This window comes from Schistocerca serialis, chromosome 5 (assembly GCF_023864345.2).
Source record: "Schistocerca serialis cubense isolate TAMUIC-IGC-003099 chromosome 5, iqSchSeri2.2, whole genome shotgun sequence".
NCBI classification, from domain to species: Eukaryota; Metazoa; Arthropoda; class Insecta; order Orthoptera; family Acrididae; genus Schistocerca; species Schistocerca serialis.
Genome location: NC_064642.1, coordinates 833,716,346 through 833,738,362, shown reverse-complemented (window position 1 = coordinate 833,738,362; position 22,017 = coordinate 833,716,346). Strand labels below are relative to the sequence as shown.

At 41.7% G+C, this 22,017-nt stretch overlaps 1 protein-coding gene across 1 annotated transcript in view; it reads left to right on the top strand.

The window, feature by feature from the left end:
* The window catches only part of LOC126480821 (testis-specific serine/threonine-protein kinase 3), a 67,007-nt gene that overhangs the window by 19,497 nt on the left and 25,493 nt on the right, over window positions 1-22,017 (top strand). The window contains exon 3 of the mRNA XM_050104159.1: window positions 5,181-5,786. Coding sequence (XP_049960116.1) covers window positions 5,281-5,786 — 506 coding nt within the window. The 5' untranslated portion in view covers window positions 5,181-5,280. The remainder of the gene's footprint in view (window positions 1-5,180; window positions 5,787-22,017) is intronic.

Here is a 22,017-nt window from a genome sequence, read left to right as displayed (position 1 = left end):
CATTTCAAAAGTTGTCGTGGATGTATGCACTCCAATTTGCAGCACTTGAAAGGACCAATACTTTAAGGTGTACTTGTGTTATTTGTCCAAGTTTTGAATATACGCTATATAAGTGCTGCTCAAGGGTTTTTCAGTCCTCGTCTATCGCAATGGGCGAAACTGCGCAGACTTCGTCGCCTATCACTGCCAGTTTCTTTTCTGGCATGCTGAAATAAACAAGAGATGTAATCAAAACAAACATGAACTTTCGCAAGCTAATGCATTACGATACGAATCGAAAATCACCGTGTGGCGCTATATGCATACTACTCAGAAAAACTATTGCCGACGAATCGTATTATGATACAGCAAGTCACACTTCCACCTTTCCTCGCTATGTGCCTAAATTAAGACGCTTAACGCCTCTTTGCTCCATTTCATTTCTACAATACGAAGCTAGTATAAAAGAATGTGCGGAGATCGTATCTGTTCTTTCGAACATGTCGGAAAGAACAGATACCATCTCCATGTATAGTTAAGGCTAACAGGCCATAGACCTTCTTCTTCTCTGTGGATGCACACGCATTGCCCGTACTCTTACGGGACTCGATCAGATTGCCGCGAGTAATGAGTGTAATGGGCAGGGGCACTACGAACGTAGTGTGTGGACAATAAGTTAAGAATGTGGGTCTCACGGGGAGCGAGCAAGGGATAAATCCCTGCAGTCGCGCTATCCTCTGTGCCCTAGGTGGCTCAGATGAATAGAGCGTCTGCCATGTGAGCAGAAGATCCGGGTTCGAGTCCCGGTTGGGGCACATATTTTCAGCTGTCCTCATTGATGTATATCAGCGCCTGGTGACAGCGTAGGGTCTTGATTTAGTTATCATTCCTTAGTATAAAAGAAAGTCTATTGGCTTAAAAAAATGGTTTTTCTCTGCATTTATGAAAACCTACTTACTGAAAAAAAAACGCTGAAAATTCCCAACACGAAAATCTGAAATGAGCCACTAGCCACCAAACAGTAAGCAAATATCAAGCAGAAACACTGCGGTAGCCCCTTTTGCGCACGCGCGTTATCGCTGCCTAGTGCGCACGCGCGGATTGACGACAGTTTAGAATTGCTCGCTACTCTGGCGCGCGCATTGTCTGTAAATTTTCGTAGTTTCACCCCTTCTACAGCTAGATGTCTGTCGCGGTAGACCAGTAGCGTTTGCGGCGGATCGTCGTGTAACACCCGCTTTAGTGTCGAGGTCCGGTGTGCCAGCCAGCCTGTGGATGGCTTTTTAGGCTGTTTTCCACCTACCTTGGCGAATGTGGGATGGTTCCCTTTATTCCACCTCAGTTACACTGTGTCGGCGATTGCTGCGCGAACACCGTTTGCACGTACGCGTACACCATTATTATTCTACCATGCAAACATTTGGGGTTACACTCATCTGGTATGAGACATTCCCCCAGGAGGAGGGCGGGGGTGGGGGGGGGTTCGGTGTGGGGCGGAGGTGGGGTGGGTGGACTGCTGTGGCCTATTGTGGGTTGTGAACTATTGAGGGCTACGGCGGAACGAAGTCTCTCCGTCGTTTCTAGGTCCCCAGTTTAATACATACATACGAGAGTCGGTCAAGAAGTAATGCCTCCCATTTTTTTTCTACTTAAAGAAATTAAGTTAAGTGAAAAATTTGAATTTGGCGCCATTCCTCAAACCTTCTTCTGCAATCCACTGCAGTAGTAACTTTCTGTGTCAACAGGTGGCAGCACAGCAGAAGTTTGTAAGATGGCCGACATCGATGTTCGTTTGAGACAGCGTTGTGTGATTGAATTCTTGAATGCAGAAGGTGAAACGCCCATACGCATTCATGAAAGACTGAAGAAGGTGTATGGTGTTGTGACAGTGGATGTCAGCACTGTTAGACGATGGGTTCGTCGTTGTAAGGAAGCTGAAGGGCAAACACCGTTGACTGACGAAAAGCGGAGCGGCAGGCCGGTGAGTGCAGTGACTCCACACAACATTCAGCAAGTTGATGACATCATTCGTGGTGACCGTCGGGTGACTGCAGATGAAGTGTGTCGCATTATTTCTCTTAGTAAAGGCAGTGTGATCACGATTATTAAACAATTGGGGTACTCAAAAGTTTGTGCACGGTGGGTTCCAAGAATGTTAACCGATCAGAATAAAGAGGCAAGGAAAACAATAGCCTCCCAACACTTGCAGCGCTTCCGTTTGGAGGGAGATGAGTTTCTGAAAAAAATTGTGACCGGGGACGAAACATGGGTGCATTTTTTTGAACCCGAATCAAAGAGGCAGTCAATGGAGTGGCGTCACACAAGCTCGCCGAGGAAGAAAAAATTCAAAACTGTGCGATCGGCAGGGAAAGTTATGGCAACAGTTTTCTGGGATACAGAGGGTGTGATTCTGGTTGATTTTTTGGAGCAGGGATGCACAATAAATTCTGTTCAATACGTCACAACCCTCAACAAACTTAAAGCACGTCTTCAGCGAGTTCGCCCAACAAAATCAATGGCAGATGTTCTTCTTTTGCATGACAATGCAAGACCACACACCAGTCGTCACACCTCTGACGAGATTGTCAAAATTGGATGGGAAGTTTTGCCTCATCCCCCATACAGCCCTGACCTGGCACCATCAGACTTCCATCTGTTCGGGCCACTAAAAGAAGCTCATCGTGGGATTCATTTTGAAGATGAGGAGGCCGTCAAAACATCCGTGCGTCAATGGCTTAGGAAGCAGAGCTGTGATTTTTACCGTGCTGGGATACATGCCCTTGTTCAAAGATGGACCAAAACTGTAGAGATGGGCGGAGATTACATTGAAAAATGACAAAATGATCCTCAATGTTGTGGTTTTCAACCTATGTAATTGCATTTAAATTTCCTGACAATTAAACGTAGAAAAAAAAATAGGAGGCATTACTTTTTGACTGACCCTCGTACATACATGGGGGGAAACGATCATCATAAATAAGAGAAATCAGAGCTCTAATGGGAAGGTGCAGGTATTCGTCTTTTTAGTGTGCTGCTCGACAGTGGAATAATAGGGAATTATTGTGAATGTGGTTCGATGAACCCGCTGCCAGGCACTTATGGTGTGATTTGCAGAGTAGCTAAGTAGACGTAAATGTAGATTGGTACACCATCGTGAGTCCTCCCTGGTCCGCATCCACCCTGTACAGGATGCCTTGCTCTACCATTGAAATGCGATTCGCAGTCAAGTAGGCGAGTAATGACAGATCCTGTTCATTCTACAGAGGAGACAGGATCAACAGGAGAGTATAGTAGTGAGGTATTTCTCGTACCGGTATCACTCTCGGGAGCTCTTCCAATACACCGATTCGCAGCAGCTGCCAATTGTTTGACAAGTCAGGGCGGTTTGCAGCTGCTTACGAACGCCAGCCAACTCATCCCGTTTTCGAAATCAGCATTCACAGTGGGGCTTCATTTTATCTTGTGCAATGCGTTACAGGACAATGAACAGATAATTTTAAAATAAGCCTGCTGATTATCTTTTAGTCTGTTGAGTTGATAGCTGCGAAACCCATGTAAGAATTGAAGCAAATACACAAAACGATATTTCTATTAAGGCAACGCAAACACCTGGGGTAAAAATTATTAGTTTCCTAAAACTTTTTGAGATTAATTAGAGTTGTTAGCAAACTTGAAAACAGAGTTAATTTAAGATAATGTAGATAACATGTAGGGCTACTACACCTTAAGGTAAAACTAGATGTAGCACAATATGTTAGTTGGAAGATCAGATATAGTAACTATTATCACAAACGCCAATTTACTACAAATTACTCATACAATATGTACAGGACAATGGTAGCTTCCGAAAATTCTCAAAACGCGCGTTTATTTGCGTTGATATACAAAGAAATTAAAGGGTGATTGTACTCTTTGGTAGTAACTGTGAACCAAAAACGCGTATTTGCTGTGAAATAAGTTGCATATCCAAAACACTCAAACCTGTAACATACGAAAATTCTCAAAAATCACCTGTTCCTCACGTAAATATAAAGTTAAATTACAGAACGACTGTTTTGGATGAGGATAGAAGTAGTGTTCTCAAAATTTTTAAAAAAGCAGGATATGTTTAAGTCTTAGCAAAAAGAGGTTACTGTAGCGCTCGCGAATGTTCAAAAGTTCAAAGTATATCACAATACAAACGGGTACTGGTACAATCAGTGAAAGATTATGCAGTCGCTACATGAACAGTAAAATATGCGAATCTACGACTTCAGATACGCACACGAGTCTTGTACATGCGGCCTCACACTAAGGAATATTCCGAAGTCGGATTTTACATGTAAATAAACTTGCGAATTGCACGGATTTTTCACTTAGCTCTTTCTAAGCTGAAGAAGAACACTGCGGCGTGAGTAACTAAGTCAAAATCGCTAAAATGTGCAGCACCAATAAACTATTTATTGTGTTCACTTGGCTTCTTCTTCTATACGGTTATGCCTGAATCCCATTTCAGTTTGTATCATGTCCCTCATACTGTGTAATGTGTAGATATTCCACTTACTCAATTTAAGCATTTTTATTGCTTGTACCATCATCTTTTCCGTTGAGTGCTGTAATTCCTTCCCTCTCTACATCATCAATAAGTTTAACAGTACGTCATTGCAGTAAACGTTGTCGTGTGTTTCTAATTAGTGTACTTATCTTAGAGATTGGGGGTTACTTACTTATTATAATCTCAAATATTTAAAACTTCCATTTATCAAACCGATAAAGTTCTCACGACATATTTCCAGACTCCTGAATCTATACCTAATAATGTATATTTATGGTAGCCAGTTGAGAATACTACCATGAACACTCATTGACTGTGATTTTATTTCCGTTCTTCTCATACTTCCGATTTTGATAAGTGGATTTAGCTTTCGTTTTGTAGCTAGTTTTGCATATAAGCTACGACAGTACAATTTTTCCAATGGGTCTAGCAGAAAAGAATTATTTGTTATTACGTTATTTGTTATTGCGAAGTCAAGATTTCCCGTTACAAACCAAGTATACATTGTGTTAAATAACACTGTTCTTAATTCGTGGTGTAGATGAGCTGCGATGGGAAACGCAATTCTTTGTTTTATGCCCATTTCCTGATTTCTAACGTTGCGCTGAATACAAACTGAAACTAAAATGTATGCCAATATCTCATTCTCTGAATGTTTTATTTTCAGCGCACCGCCTTCATTTGTCAAAATTGGATGTATGGAGTACAAAACCGCCGCTCTGGACTACATATCTTGAATCCAATGAATTCCTGGAGGTGTAAGGCCTATGAGCACATCCCTGGGAGCTAGTGGGGAAGTAATGACGTCCCGAGTGAGTCCTCGGACTTCAGAAGTAAATGCCTTAGAACAACGAGGTTATTTCATAGGCAAGAAAATAGGACAAGGCTCCTATGCCACTGTCCATCTTGCCGATTACGTGGATGGCCAAAGTCCGCGGAAGATGCGACTTGCTTGCAAGATATTCGACAAAGAAAAGGCGCCGAAGGATTTCCTAGAAAAGTTTTTCCCTCGCGAGTTGGAAATTTTGACAAAAATAGAGAACACAAACATAATTCAAGTTCACAGCATATTGCAACGAGGACCACGCGTCTTCATCTTCATGCGCTATGCGGATAATGGCGACCTTCTGGACTTCATAAAGCGCAACGGAATAGTACCAGAGCAACAGGCCAAGGTTTGGTTCAAGCAGATGACACTTGGACTCCAATACTTACATGTCAAGAACATTGCACACCGGGACCTCAAGTGCGAAAACATACTCCTCTCCCGCAGGTTCGTATCTATGGGCTCATACATTCTCGTCTGTTTCGTGTAATGTTGGATCCTGTGGAAGCTACACCTGTTCAATCGTTATCGAATAGAAAAGACCCATCATATAGAGAAGGCAATGTAAAATATCATCGTCAAAATAATTTACTTTCACATTGGTATAATACAATTATTAGATTTTTTGTAGTAAGCGTAATAAGAACACGACAGTATTTGCTAGGCATAGTCGTACTGGAGACGGCGTGGCTGTGCCTTCTTTGGACCTGTGAATGCACTTAACCAAGTAGTTATATGGGGATGTATGGTTTAACATGGACTCCAAGCCCCAATCAAACTTGGATTTTAGACACATGTGAATTATTGCTAGAACTGAAAGAAACGATTAAAAAATCGCAGGATCATCCAAAGATTCAACTCTAATATTTTATTCGTATTCTGACACTTAAACATCGACGCGTACATGTAACGATGTATTATTTTTTGAATTTCGTTTCTGTGCATTGCATTTTAATTTGAAATGTGATCATCGTCATCAGCCATTTGACATCTCACTGGGTGAGTCAGTTCAGAGGCTGGAGGGAGACAACGGCAGACCACCTCCAACAGGACCATGCCAAAAAAATCACTGTGGTGTTCAAACGAATCTCTAGACCCTTTACCATTGTGCCAAGGTCATGGAGGGGCAGAGGAGGGGACTGGGAATTGTTTCATATCAGCTTCAGCATTATCGACCATACCAGGAACCTAGCCATATGCCAAGGGTATGTACTGGGGAGAGGGGGTGGGGGGGCACCCCATTCTCCACATCTCCCCACACCCCTGTTCAGCAGCCAAATACTATAAAATATCTTATTTTGTTCAAAATTTTGCCAACTATGTTTGTTATTGCTGACTTCCAAAAATTCGTTTAAGTCACATTGCTAAATTTCGTTTGAAGCTGCTCTATAAATAATTAAAAACCAACATTTCATTATAAAATATAAATAACAAAATATGAATTGTTTATTGAAAATGAGTTTTACCTGAAACGTGAAATAAAACAGTTTCTGTTTCAAATCCCGCTTGCTCTTGTCACAAGCAGATGGCTGTACTGTAGACAACGAATACTTACTGTCACTAGCAAATGTCTGCAACATAAAATAAGCCAAGTTCGATCTGTCAACCACGATACCGTACTGCCACCAATAGCTTGCTGTATGGTTAAAAAGCAACAGACTTGTAATTAATTATTTTCCGCATCTAAGTCTCGCAATATTCTAAAATATCGGCCAAATACGTCAGTAGCGCAAAAGGTGCGATGTTTTCATTGGTTTATCTAGGACCTATTTGAGGTTATCTAGAAGAAAAAAATTTTAAGGCTCAAGTCAATTAATCTGATTTCATGTACACTTGCAGTGTAAAAGAAAATGCAAGTTAATTTCTGCAAATACACATGTACGCCAAATTAGAATTGAAAATTCCGTCCATACTGCAATGCATCGTTCCGTGCCTGATAATAGCTGACATTTAAGAGGGAATCGATGTCATAAAAAAAGGAACGTGACTAGTATTATTAATGCAGAAAAAACATGTTAGCTAAAGTACTACGCTGAGCAGACAAACACACAAGAAAACTGACACTCTGGAAGTATCTAAGTAGGACTAATCTTGATATAAATCGTAATACATCCTCAGGGTAACTATTTCAGCATTTAAATTGTTCTCAAGTACCAGGTTAGGAGGGCAAAATAATGAATCATGTTAGTCACTAGAAACGTATAATTGATGACACTGGTTGACAGTTATTTCTATTATTACAAATGACAAAGGCATACTGGAGGCTATGTACATAACAGCAGTTTGCGATCAAAGCTAAGGTGCCTAAGGCTGTCTAAAAGCTTTATAGACCATGTTTCCGATATCATGTTCCCACATCTACGACGTCTCAGTAAAGTAAAATGTCTGGAAAATACGTCAGCAGTGTGAAAAGTGCGATGTTTACATGGACTCTGTAGGATCTAGTTAAGGTTAACTACAAGAAAAACACGCTATAACGCTGAAATCAACTTCTATGAAGTCACAATATTCTAAAGTGTGTCAGAAAATGTAATGAAAATGTAATGTTTACATTGCAGCAGTATCTAAATACATAATGTGTGTATTCAATATGTGCAGTTGTATTTCTGGAAACTATGGCTTACAAAAATAAAGCCTGTAACCAGCTACACCACGACATACACACAATTGTCTTATTAGGGGTGGGAGGAATAAGGTGTCCTTACTACCAAGTACCACTTAAACTGTAGAAGGACATGGACTGCTTACGCATACATGACCAACGGTAGTAACACTGAGACATTTACAAAGATAAGGTCTGAATTGATATTTCGAAATGATACAACTACTTACCATATATTGTGAGACATCTCCAATTTTGCAAGCACAAATTAAATACTGTTGCTAATAAATTCTCTGTATAACTCATTAAAATTAATGTCTATCACAATTAAGCACCATCGCTACGAAAATTCGATTTCGTACGCCTTGCAAGTCTACGACCACCCTCCATTGATATAGATGATAAACAAATGCCGCAACGAAAGTTAAAGAGCTGTTGTTCTCTATAACATGCACATATGTAGATTTACCTGTGGAACTACACTGAAGCGTCGAAGAAACTAGTATAGGCATGTGTATTCAAATACAGAGATGTAATCCGGCAGAATACGGTGCTGCGGTCGCTAGTGTCTGGCGCAGTTGTTAGATCGCTGCTGCTGCTACAGTGGCAGGTTATCAAGGCTCAAGTGAGTTTGAACGCGGTGTTACAGTCGGCGCACGAGCGATTGGATACAGCATCTCCGAGGCAGCGATGAAGTCGGGATTTTGCCGTATGAACATTTCACGATTATATCGTGAATATCGGGAATCCGGTAAAACATCAAATCTCCGACATCGCTGCAACCGGAAAAAGGTCCTGCAAGAACGGGACCGACGACGACTGAAGAGAATCGTTCAACGCAACAGAAGTGCAGCCCTTAAATTGCTGCATGTATCAATGCTGGGCCATGAACAAGCGTCAACGAGCGAACCATCAACGAAACATCAGCGATATGGACCATCAGAGCCGAAGGCTCACTCGTGTACCATTGATGACTGCACGACACAAAGCTTTACGCCTCGCCTGGGCCCGTCAACCCGACATTGGGCTGTTGAAGACTGGAAACATGTTGGCTGGTCGAACAAGTCTCATTTCAAATTATATCGAACGGCTGGACATGTACAGGTATGGAGACAACCTCATGAATTCATGGACCCTGCATGTCGGCAGGGGACTGTTCAACCTGGTGGAGGATCTGTAACAGTGTGGGGCGTGTGCAGTTGGAGTGATATGGTACCCCTGATACGTCTAGATACGACTCTGACAGGTTGACATGTACGTAAGCATCCTGTATGATCACTTGCATTTAATCGTGGCCATTGTGCATTCCGACGAACTTGGCAATTCCAGCAGAACAATGCGACACCCCACACGTCCAGAATTGCTACAGCGTGGCTCCAGAAACACTCCTCTGAGTTTAAACACTTACGCTGGTCACCAAACTCCACAGACACGAAACACTACTGAGCATATCTGGAATGTCATGCAACGTCCCATTCAGAATAGATGTACACCTCCTCGTACCCTTACAGATTTATGGGCAGCCCTGCAGGATTCACGGTGTCAGTTCGCTCCAGCACTACTTCAGACATTAGTTGAGTACGCCCCATGTCGTGCTGTGGCAATTGTGTGTGCTCGCGGGGACCCTACATGATATTAAGCAGGTGCACCAGTTTCTTTTTCTCTTCAGCGTAGTTGTGTTCTAAAATTTGGTGAGTCGCAACCGGAAATGATGTTAGAGATTCTTCCGACCCTGAGGCTGCTACAGCTGAAATATACACTAGCAAAAAGCCCTCGATCACATCGTTCCATGTGCGGACTTCCAATAAGCCAAGCTTAAACAAAACGACCATAAATATGACGAGGTGTGATACTGCAACACTGCAGTGTGAGGACATGGCATTGCCGGCTGGCAGAGATGGGATATCGACATCGCAATATACAGAAAGCAGAGACGAAATAATGTGATTACAGCAGCAGTAGCGGTGGAGAAATACCAATAATTGTCAGAGTAATGTAATTATCTTTCATAACATAGTCGTTGAAGAGAAAAAAAGAAGTCATCATGTACATACCTAAACAGTTTTGTACAGTGATCAAACACACAATGCATTCTGTTGTGGTCTCCAGCCTAGTAATAGCACGTTCTTTAACAAAGAAAAGACGTAATTGTTTCCCACAGGTGCATGTCTGGACACTTTATAACATTTATAATGTGGTTACCAATAACGTTGAACCGCAATGTTCTTGAAAATGGCCACATCCAGATCGTCCAGCTGGCAGTCAGAGCGGTCTGGTATATGGGTGGGACTGTGGGGGCCATACACCGACAGCGCCAGAGGATCCTCTAGGTCAAGGAGGAGCTGGCCCTTGGGATTACCAGCGCGAGAATGCCAAGCCAGATGCTTGGTGTTGAGATTTGACCCAACAATGAATTTGTCAAATGATGTCAAGGTACGGAGATCAGCCTCAAGAAGTGGCAGGTTAGGGCTCAAATACGCCGCAGCAAAAGTTATAGCACCAAGGCGGATAGAAACAGTGACTGCTGCAGCCCCTATATGTTCGAGTGGTTGGAGAACTTCGTGATTATCGACGAGTGACTTATGCAAAAGCATTGCCGTGCCCCCACCTCGGAAATGGAGTCTGTCAGTGTGATAGTAAAGCATGTTGCGGAGACGAAAGTCGTCGGTGGGTTTCTGAGACGAGTCAAATGTCCACATGGTGGTCGTAGAGGAAAGTGTTCAGTTGAGTCTTCATACCATTAAGGCCATTAGCAGTAAAGATACAGACAACTAGATCCCGAGGGGCTGGTGGTTGTGTGGTGGGCGATTCGCCATTATAACAAAATCTGGTTGAGCCCTTCAACGAGGGCGATGACCCTGCAATAGGCAGGGGTGGGCGTGGTGGCTGGTGGAGAAGGCGCCGCAATAGAGGGTTGTGGCACTTCAACAGGTGGGCAGAAGAGGCTGCAGCCTGTCTTTCAGTTTGGTGGGCATTGGTATGCGTCACAGAAGACGGAATCATTGATCCTCCACCGCATTTCCCAGCCTCCAGCGGCGGCTGGGACAATCCATCTGGAACAGTGTGGATTCATTTCCCACCTGTCAGCCGAACTCCAAGTGCTTCGGATCACGGAACATGTCAGCAAGGGTTTTAACTCCGCCATGTCGATGCCAGCGGTTTTCTTGGACCTGCAAAACGCATATGACAAGATCTGGCAGGACAATCTTGTGTACAAAATTCTGAGACAGACGACCACCCTGACGTCTATGAGAAGATCGTTGATAATTTCCTCCACGATAGGACTTTGTTGGTTACTCAGCAAAGTCAACGCTCCGTCTTATGTCACATTTGGACGGGTACCCCTGAAGACTCTGTGTTGTCTCCCATCCTTTTTAACGATATGCCAGTCCTGCCACCTGGCGCAATACGCTGATGACATGGCGCTCTATGCCACAGACCACAACACAGACCAGCTCATTGCTCGCCTCCAGAGGCAGGTGGACGCGGCTGTGACCTGTGTGGTTCCAACAAGATTGCTCTCAATGCCACCTAAACTACGGCATTCTTCTTCACTGGCCTGGTGGTCAGCAGCACAAGGTCGACGATGTACAGTCAGTTCGTAGTAAATGTATTTCCATTACTGACTAGTCAGATATATGTACAGTATTTAACAATCTTTTCCGAGCATTGCTGGCGAATTGAATAATAATTTAGTTTTTACAGTGAATCATGTAACTTTCTTGGCAAATGCCTTTCTGAGATTGATATCTGAAATATTCCTCTGTGATACAGACAAGGTGGAGATTGAGTTAATAATTAAATCACGGAAGACTAAGGACTCTCATAGATATGATGGAGTGCGTAGCAGAATAAAGTACTGTGCTTTAGATGTTAGCCCTGTATTTAGCCAGATTTATAATTTTTCCTTTAGGAATGGTCAGTTTCTCAATGATTAAAATACTCAGTAGTAAAGCCACTTTATAAAAAGGGAGAAAAGGATAATGTAGACAATTTTAGACCTATATCTATGTCATCTGTGTTTGCTAAAGTTATTGAAAAGGCTGTGAATGTAAGGATAATTGATCATTTTATATCACACGATTTGCTATTAAATGAGACAGTTCAGCTTTAGAAGTCGTTTAACAACTGAAAATGCTATATTCTCTTTTCTTTGTGAGGTACTGGATGGGTTAAACAACAGGTTTCGAACGCTAGGCATATTTCTTGATTTAACTAAGGCGTTTGATTGTGTCGATCACAAAATATTGATCCAGAAGTTGGACCATTACGGAATACGGGGAATAGCTCACAACTGGTTCACCTCTTACTTTAGCAACAGACATCAAAAGGTCATTATTCACAATGTTGAGAATAGCTGTGATGTGGGGTCTGAGTGGGGTACAGTCAAGTGGGGGATGCCCAAGGGATCAGTGTTGGGGTCACGGCTGTTCCTTATTTATATAAATGATATGCCCTCTAGTATTATGGGTAATGCTAAAATATTTCTGTTTGTTGAAGACACTAGCTTGATAGTAAAGGATGTTGTGTGCAACATTGGCCGAGTTTCAGATAATGCAGTGCATGACCTAAGTTCATGGCTTGTAGAAAACAAACTAACGCCAAATCACAGTAAGACTCAGTTTTTACAGCTTCTAACACACAATTCAACAAAACCTGACGTTTTAATTTCATATAATGGGCATATTATTAGTGAAACTGAACAATTCAAATTTCTAGATGTTCAGATAGATAGTAAACTGTCGTGGAAAGCCCATGTTCAGGATCTTGTTCAAAGACTCAATGCTGCCATTTTTACTACTCAAACGGCATCTGCAGTGAGTGATCGTTCGACACGAAAATTAGTCTACTTTGCTTATTTTCATTCGCTTATGTCGTATGGTATTATATTTTGGAGTATATATTCCTTACCGTCATTTCTTGTTAACAATATAACAATATTAACTTATTCCCAAGAATGAGCAGCTTTCACTCAGTTAATACTTGCCAGAAATCAAACCTGCATTTGGATCGGACTTCCTTAACTCTAGTGCAGAATGGTGTGCAGTATACTGCTGAATCCATTTTCAATAAGCTACCGCTCGAATTCAAAAATCTTAGCGGTAATCCACACGCTTTCAAACCGAAACTGAAGAGTATCTTTATGGGTCACTCCTTCTATTCTGTCGAGGAGTTCCTTGAAAAATTAAGTTGATTCTTGTTGTATTGTTGACTGCGTTTTCTTAATCTTATAGATAGACTTTTTTCGGGTTCATAAACATTTTATTTTTATCTGTTATTACTTTTATGTTGTAATTCCATATACTGACATGTTACATGACCTTGGAGATTTGCTCCTCGATTAGGTCCTATGGAACTTGACGTGTGTGTAAATAAATAAATAAATAAACGGCGCCCCATCCTCCGTCACATCATCACTATTGCGGGCGTCCAGGTCCCATGATCCCAAATACCTAGGTGTCCGGATGGATAAAAAACTGCTCTTCCACCGCCATGCCGAATATGTAACCCAAAAAGGACTAAAGCTGATAAAAGCGTTGTACCCAATGTTCACGAGCAGGGAACCCAGCACCTGCAGAATAAGGTGCTCTGATGGAGCCTGCATGCCCCTCCCCTCACGAGGGTAGTTACCCTCTACGAGGAAACTGACATGGCAACTCTCAAGACATCCATGTGAGAGAAGGCAAGGTGGCTCTATACCAAAGTGGAAACCCTATGCGACACAGTCGCTGGCTTACAAAGCATTGGCACAACGCCTCCCCTGCACTGGCACTGACACCCTGTTCCTCTCATCATCCTTGAGGACTCCAATTCTGACCATGGCTAACTATAGCACTGTTTCAGCCACTAATGAAGCGTTAGTGTTGACTTGACCCCTTGATGGATATCGACTATCATAAACCACCAGTGTTGATATGTACTGTAGTTTGCAGTTAGTTAAAATTTGCCCGCGGCCTGAACTTCCACCGTTGGAGGGTGGTATGGGACTTCAAGTCCCACCACCACACCTTCAACGTGCACTCCAGTGATATCTTGGAATTACATCATTGTCGAATGGAACAGTTTTACTATCCACCAAAACAGTAAGACTGTGAGCCGCCAGTGAAGCTGTATTTCAACCTCCCACAAAAAAAAAAAAGAAAAAAAGTTGCTCACTCCTGCGCTTGTGATTTGTTATGTAAAATAGTGTATAAGGTTTACTCTATAATTGGAAGTCATCCACGTTAAACAGTCAACTGTAACTGTCTCAAAGTGCAACCCTTGGTGTTGCTCTATATATGCACCACCACCTCCAAGTGAACTTGACACTCCACCTAGGCAACTTTATAGAGCTACAGAAACAGGCTGGTTATGTTAATGTAGATTTATAGAGTAGTTTTGTGAGAATAGGATGTGAATCCCACATGAGGCATTTTTAGTTCGACAGGTAGTATCCGTAAAGTCAATGCCCTTTACATGAATCAGAAACATACATTAGCAGAACCACATAGCGTTTGCTGTCCATGGATCATCCTTTTCATGCCAATGATTCAAACCACCAATACACTGTTCCATCACCATTTCCAGTATAAAAGTACATGCCTCATCCGGTTGCTGCTTAGTAGTAAGAGGTCACTCGTCAATTGATGTTAATCTAACCTGCTGAGTGCTGTATTTAGGCCACACTAGTCCTAGCATGATTTCAGCTGAACGGTTTTGAGACGTTGGTCCTGGAAAGGAAATTGGGTTCAGCACATTTCTACATTATATATTCGTATAGACTGCATGTATACTTTTTCTCTCCACGTGCAGCTGCACATGGAAATTTAACAGCTATCACCAAAGATGCTTCCGGATTTGTACAATAATCACACTTTCAGATGTCCTACTCTTTACAGGCTGCACATGCGAGAACATCGCTGAGCCAGTTGGCAAGAAAATTACAATTTTTTTCTATAGAATGCGTACTGACACGTGTATTTCTGCGGAAATTTATGATGGTTCTGGGACCTAAAACTGCCATGACAAAAACAATGTTGTTATGTAGGTGTGTGGGGCATATTTCTGTAGAAATCGCACATGTAGTGGCATCAGGAGGTGTCCCTCATTCTCAAGACTACGACTCTGGTATCCAATGTTCTGCAACTTTTGCTAACAGAAATCACAGTACATACCAAGACTTGGCTCTGTGCCTGTTGGGTCTGCTGGTGCAACCAGAGAATGGATAGGTCTCCTGATTAGCAGCTACAGGTGCGCCGTGTCTGCTGGAGAGCTGAATGCCAGAAAGCTAGTTCACTTTCGGAACTCATTGTGCACTTTAATTTACGTATTGCATGATTGAGATTTTACCATATACAGAGAGGCTTGCAAAGGGCCTTGGATGCAAGAAGTAATCGGTTGCTGGTGCTTTGGTCATCGTATTGACGATGTCTCCAAAATTATTACCTAAATGCTGTAGTGAGGAGATGGAAAGTATCCTGTAGTGAGGAGACGGAGAAGGGAGTGAATAAAAAAAAATTCAAAGATCTGTTTAAAACAAAGCAATTTATTTATTGGTAGACTACATGATAGTATTTTGTGGAAGCAACAAGTCGGGTGTACGGTCGTGCCACAGACGACCCTGTGATAGTGGCCCCAGACAACTCTCAGTACTCAGACTAAGCAGAATACACAAAACACGTAATGCCTAATGGCTGCATCTGATGCCTGACATTTGGCACCTCGTGGAAGACGTTCTCTGTAGGCACACAATTGTATGACCGCCTTCTATTGCTACAAATGCTAAACAAATGTCACAATATGTATTGGAGGACATCAAGACTTTTTCTATAAGTACACCCACCTCCCATCGCTATTTCAATAACTTTTGCTGTTTATTTCTCGAAATACCTCCATGTCTCCATTCTAAGATGTATAGGTAAACACTTGGTTTTAAATGAATAACAAGTAGCACAGTCCGATATATTAACACAAATACACTAATAACACACACTAAAACAACCAGCACACCACAGTAAATTAGTCAAACATTATAACCATAAGATGCAGACACTCACTGCCTTTTAGATAATATAATAAAAGACACTTATGTAGGACTCATGAATTTTCTAAGGTAACAGTTACCTACACAAAGCTGCTGCAGTAGTTAGATTCTTCTCGGAAAAGTGTTAAGTCGATATTAGCAAGATCACCATGAGGTGGGAGTGTACACAGCAGATTATCTATTTGTACAAAATAATGTTCTGAGCCTAGATGGCTGCAAGTGGAACAATGGTTTTCTGTTAATGGTAGATAGTAGGTCAACACCTCATACTGGTGTGTGTGAAGAAAATGGTTCCTGGAGATTTACTATGACCGTGAATTTGTACTCAGAAAATGTTTAAAGAAAAACTGCACGAAGTAAATTAATATTGTATAAGCCCCAAGAAGCCTTTTTACTTCCGGAAACTTCAGAAGCAAGCCTCTATATGAGAAGTTGCCCAGTCCTGTTAATAAAATCCATTGACAGTGAAAACAGTAAAACATTCTGAAGTTAATTTGATAAGTAAGGACACAGTATACTGTAATTTTGCTTACCAGTAACAGTTACTCTCAGATAAATCTGCATCTAAACACGAATGAATGGAAATATGACGTTAAGTAGCATTTAAACATAGATCACGTACTTTGACAGCTGTTAGATTCAAAGTTCTCTCTAATACGTCAACTTAAACCAATGGCGAGTAAGCTACTTCTTTGTAATTGGTCGGTGTAAATAACTTTAATGGTGGATGCCTCAACTTGCACGTCTGGCCACATTACACAGTACAACACACAAAGCGCATGCAACGACTAGTAAATGCACTGAAAAGCAAAAACAAGTAAATGATGCCAATAACCACTGTTAGTGGTGGGGTCAACAATCACTGAAGGTGAACAGTCTTCACAATACGCTACTGTGCCTTTATTTACGGAGAGAAACGTTAAGAGGTGGTCTGTTACGAGGCAGAAAGAAATTAAATCGTTTACAATTGCGAGTTTCTCGAAGAGAGGAATGGTTTTCAGTCATATCTCTTCTGGGTCGGCGTGATGTGGTGACGGCGGTAAAAGCAGCTTGAAGTTGCTGATATAATTCCTTTAAATTTAGCCAGTCGTGTCCTTGGCATTAACATATCCTCTTTCCTTACATCCTGTTTCGGCTGGCGGTCGTAGTAAGTTGTGTAGCACCCATTTGTCGTAGGCCGGAACAAAATAACTATCTATGCAGCACTTGAAGATCGTATTAGTTACACTGCAACTTTCACGCACGATAGTTTTGGCACAGTCCGCACGTCATTGCGAAGTTAGACAGTACTTCTACGGTTAATATTCATGGTTCACGATAACACTGTTCCCGCGAAAACAGTCACTTACGTAGCAACACAGTTCACAGTTTCCACATTGGCTGTTACTGTTTTAGCATACGTCATATATCATAGCCAAGAAAATGAACAGTATTGAATTCACAGTTATGTAATGCAGCTCGATTCTAAACCGACGACAATACTCTCTGTTCACGAGTGCACTGTCACTGCCACAGGCATAGTTCTTCAAAAACGAACAGCGTTCGCATAATAAAACGTCCGTTTAGAACGTCCATTATAAACTCAAATTTCAACCCGTGTCTAACACACGGAAGTCCGGCGAAACCTACACCGTTAAACTTACACCATTACTACACACGTAAGAAAAAATCTATTACATAAGGAACTCTTATAGATATCAGCAAAGTAAACATAGCCACAGTTAATCATCTGAAGCTCTTTTTCCCGTGCTTGCTTTAACAATATGTTTGTTTTTGGATAGGGTCCGCCTTTAGCAAAACACAATTTTGTTTTTTAACCTGAACATGTTTCAATGCAGTTGCAGCATCTTCAGTGGGCGTTTATTTCTCATCTTTTTACCAAATGGTGTGGTTTTTCCGATGTGTTGTGTTTGTGCAATGACTGTTTTGTTCCACAGTTTGCCATCTTCAACCACTTACACGTTTTCTTTTTCCTCATCCTCACCACTGTCGGACACTATATATTGAGATGCCACTGTCACTGTTTCACTGTTTAAGAGCTGTAAAAACAACCACCGTCCGCCATGTTTGTTTTTACAGCTCTTAAACAGTGAAACAGTGACAGTGGCATCTCAATATATAGTGTCTGACAGTGGTGAGGAAGAGGAAAAAGAAAACGTGTAAGTGGTTGAAGATGGCAAACTGTGGAACAAAACAGTCATTGCACAAACACAACACATCGGAAAAACCACACCATTTGGTAAAAAGATGAGAAATAAACGCCCACTGAAGATGCTGCAACTGCATTGAAACATATTCAGGTTAAAAAACAAAACTGTGTTTTGCTAAAGGCGGACCCTATCCAAAAACATAGTCACAGTTAATGTTCTACACTATATAATCAAATGGAAGATGTTCTACGTGATCAGAAATATATGTATGAAGTACAAGGTAGTAAAAGAAAAGAAAACAACTATATCTCGTTATTAGTCATGGCATCACAGGTGCTAGTACAACACGTCGAGATTTCCATTATAATATATGGTGCGGCAACATACCGCTGCCCGTAAAGAAGGCAGAAAAACATGATGTCCAATGTCACTCACAGATAGGCAGAATTTCAAGTCACTGGTCATATAATCAAGCATCCTCACCTCCACACTCGTCGATAAAACTACAGACTGCATGGGTGTCATGGTATAAACATATGTTACAGATAGAGGCCTGCATCTACTGTCGAACCTCGCAACGTAGTATCTACTACTACGTCGTTTACATCACCGTTAACTCGAAATTCCCTAGGCGGTTCTGATTACTTGTGAGTGACATCGGATGCCTTGCTTCTCCGCCTACTGTATGACTTTGTTGCTGCTCTATTCCCTACAAACTGTAATGTCGACATGTTGTACCAGCATGCAAGGGTAAAGTGTTGCCTTACTATCTACCATTAACAGAAAGCCACCTTTCCACTTCTAGCCATCTAGGTTCGGAATACTGCAAATGTTGAACAGGTGATCTTTGGTGATCTCAATTTAACATTTTTCTGAGTAGAATCTAACTAATGCAACAGCTTTGTGTAGACCATTATCACCTTAGAAAATGCATGCATTCTACATAACAGTCATACTATAATATATTATCTAACAACCAGTCCTCTGTACCTTATGGTTGTAATGTTTAACTAAATTATCATGATGTATTACTTGATTTAAGGTGTGTTATAAAATTATTTGTGTTAAAATATTGCACTGCGCTACTTGTTAGTCATTTATAATCACTTGTTTACTTATATATCTCAGAATGGAGATGTGGGAGTACTTGGAGAAAAAAATTAGTAAAAGTTCTGGAAATTTATGGGAGCTGGGTGCGCTTACAGAAAAGTCTTGCAGTCCTTAGGCTATAAATCACCTTAATATGCATTGCGGCTTTTGTTTAGCATTTGTTACAGTAGAAAGTGGTCATACAATGATGTGCGCACAGAGAACGTCTTGATTTAGGTGTCAGGCGTTAGGCGTTATGTGTATTCTGCTAAGCGGGAGCCCTGTGCGTTGTCTGTGACCATGATCAAACGTAAATGCACTTGGTCGACTGTGGCGTGAGCGTTTGCACTAGGCTGGTTGCTGCTACGTAATACTGTTACGCAGTCTGCCAGGAAATAAAATGTTTTCTTGTTAACAGAACTTTGTATTTATTTATTCACTTCCTATTTTCCATCTCCTCACAACAGGACTTATGTAAGTATTTAACACACATCATCTGTGCTCTGCTTGAAGAAAAGGAGAAATAATTTTAGAGACATCATTAACACGACAATCACAGCACTGGCGGCCGATTACTACTTGCATCCCAGGTCTCTTGTGAGCCTCTCTGTATATGGTAAAATCCCAGTCGTCCAATACGTAAATAAAAGTGAACAGTGAGTATGGAATTCTTATACCTGGCAGATGTGGCACAGTTGTAGGTGCTAATCAGGAGTCCCTTCTGTTCTCTGGCTGCACCAGCAGGCGGAGGGCCGAGTCTCGGGTTCGCAGGTGCTCAGGTTTGGCTAATACCAACAACAGTCTTCCGGACCCTACCTGTCGCTCAGGTTGCACCAGCAGGTCGCAGGAGGCATGGTGGTGTTGTGCTGAACCGTCGATTCTCCGGTTCCACTGCACGTGCACGCTATAAATAGTAGGGTAACTGTACAAGTGTATAACCACAAGAGCATATCGCCATGAAACCATCGGTTGGGAGGCTGGCTTTCTGAAACACCATGCAAAGCAGGTGATGTTACCGGTAGACTTGCTTCTCCCTATTATAAATGCGAGAAAGGTTTTTTATGCCTTACACGGGAGAGCGTTACTGTGGAAGTGTTAGACAAAATCGTTTTCCTCCCCGCAAGTAGCTGTGCACGGAAATTTAAAACCTGTAACCAAAGGTAGGACATCATCTGTTATCGATAATGCTGCTCATGTAACCATTCAGTGTGTGTGTGCGTGTGTGTGTGTGTGTGTGTGTGTGTGTGTAGGAGGCATACCTGCGTACACCCAAATTCCTTTCCAGAACCAACACCTCAATACAGATCAGCTGAAATCATGATAGGACCAGTGTGGCACTCAAGAGGCTTGGTTAGCATCTTACTACTAAGCAGTAACCGGATGGGCTAAGTGAGGCATGTGCTTTTACACTGGTAACAGTGTGGTGGTGGTTTGAAGCATTAGCATGAAAAGGATGATCCATGGACGGCACACACCGGTGCTTCTCTAAATGTATGTTTCTGTTTCGTGTAAATGGCACTGACTTTGTGGATACTGTCTGTCGAACTAAAAGTGCGACAATTTCAGCAAACGATGTATCAAATATTAAATATGAGGCACATATTCCAAGTAAAGTAGTGTCCTCTGAACAACACATGGTTGAGGATACGTCAAACAGAGAGAAGATAGAAATTTCATCAGGCAAATAGCATAAATGTTGATTTATCCTCTCTAAAGTACTTTAGGATGCGAACAGGCGAATAATGCTTGAAACGCAGTTGTAGACTGGAATCTCGAAGATAAAGTGCAAGCTGGTTTTGAGATGCTTTTTTCGTAAGCCTTCATCCACTTCAAAAAGCACAGGTCTTGGTAGAGTGCTTTTACGGCCAAATTATGTTGGAGCTATGTCTTGACGTAGGATACCACAATGAGGAGGCAAACGTCCTACATTGGTGCATCATCCTCGCTCGTAATTTTGAATTGAGCGTAAAGATATTTTCAGAGAATATACAGCTCTCACCATACTTCGACTTCGCGCTTTGGTGTATGGCACCTGGAGATCGAATCTTAAATTTTCTACGTGTATCTCTACCTACAAATCTCACAGAAAGTTCCATGAACAGGGTAATATCAGGATTTGTTGTCACTTGACTCATTTTCGTTTCGAACACGCTATTTTGACACCAATTTCACACACGCGATGACAGCAAGCACAAACAACCAGATTTCTAATAAGTTTTTGTTTGAGAAGCACACAGGCACTATTGATAAGACCTATATTTGAAATTGTAGTATCACAAGAAAGAAATTGCACTTTATCCTCAAGACTGTAGTCTATAATAGCATTCCAAGTTGTTCTTTATTTCCACGTGAAATAACTATCAGAAGACGTTCTTCTTTTGATTTTCGCCAATGTAAAGCAGACAATCCTTTACCATCCCAGTGAACAGTCCCAGCGTCTGGTACCTCGTCTTGAAAATTAGCTTATGAATTATTTTAATCGAGGACTCAACTACAGGAAATTTATCAGTGTGTATGCAACTGCTTCAATGGTAGCTTCAAGAATGAACACTGTATCTTTCATGCTTAACTGACACCTGTCTATGTAGCACTTGTGATTAATTTTGGAGTAATGAAATTTTTCCATGTAGTTGTTTTACGAGTTCCAGGTTCTTTTTTCTCGACCACAGTTTAGAAATCATCTTGTAAATGCAAGTCATTTACAATCAGAATGTGAGACTTTTGTAACAGTTCATAAGATGATGTCGAAGGTGTTGGCATGGAGAAATATTTAGCACGTCGTTTTTCTTCCTCAATAGTCCTGAGCCGCGACCG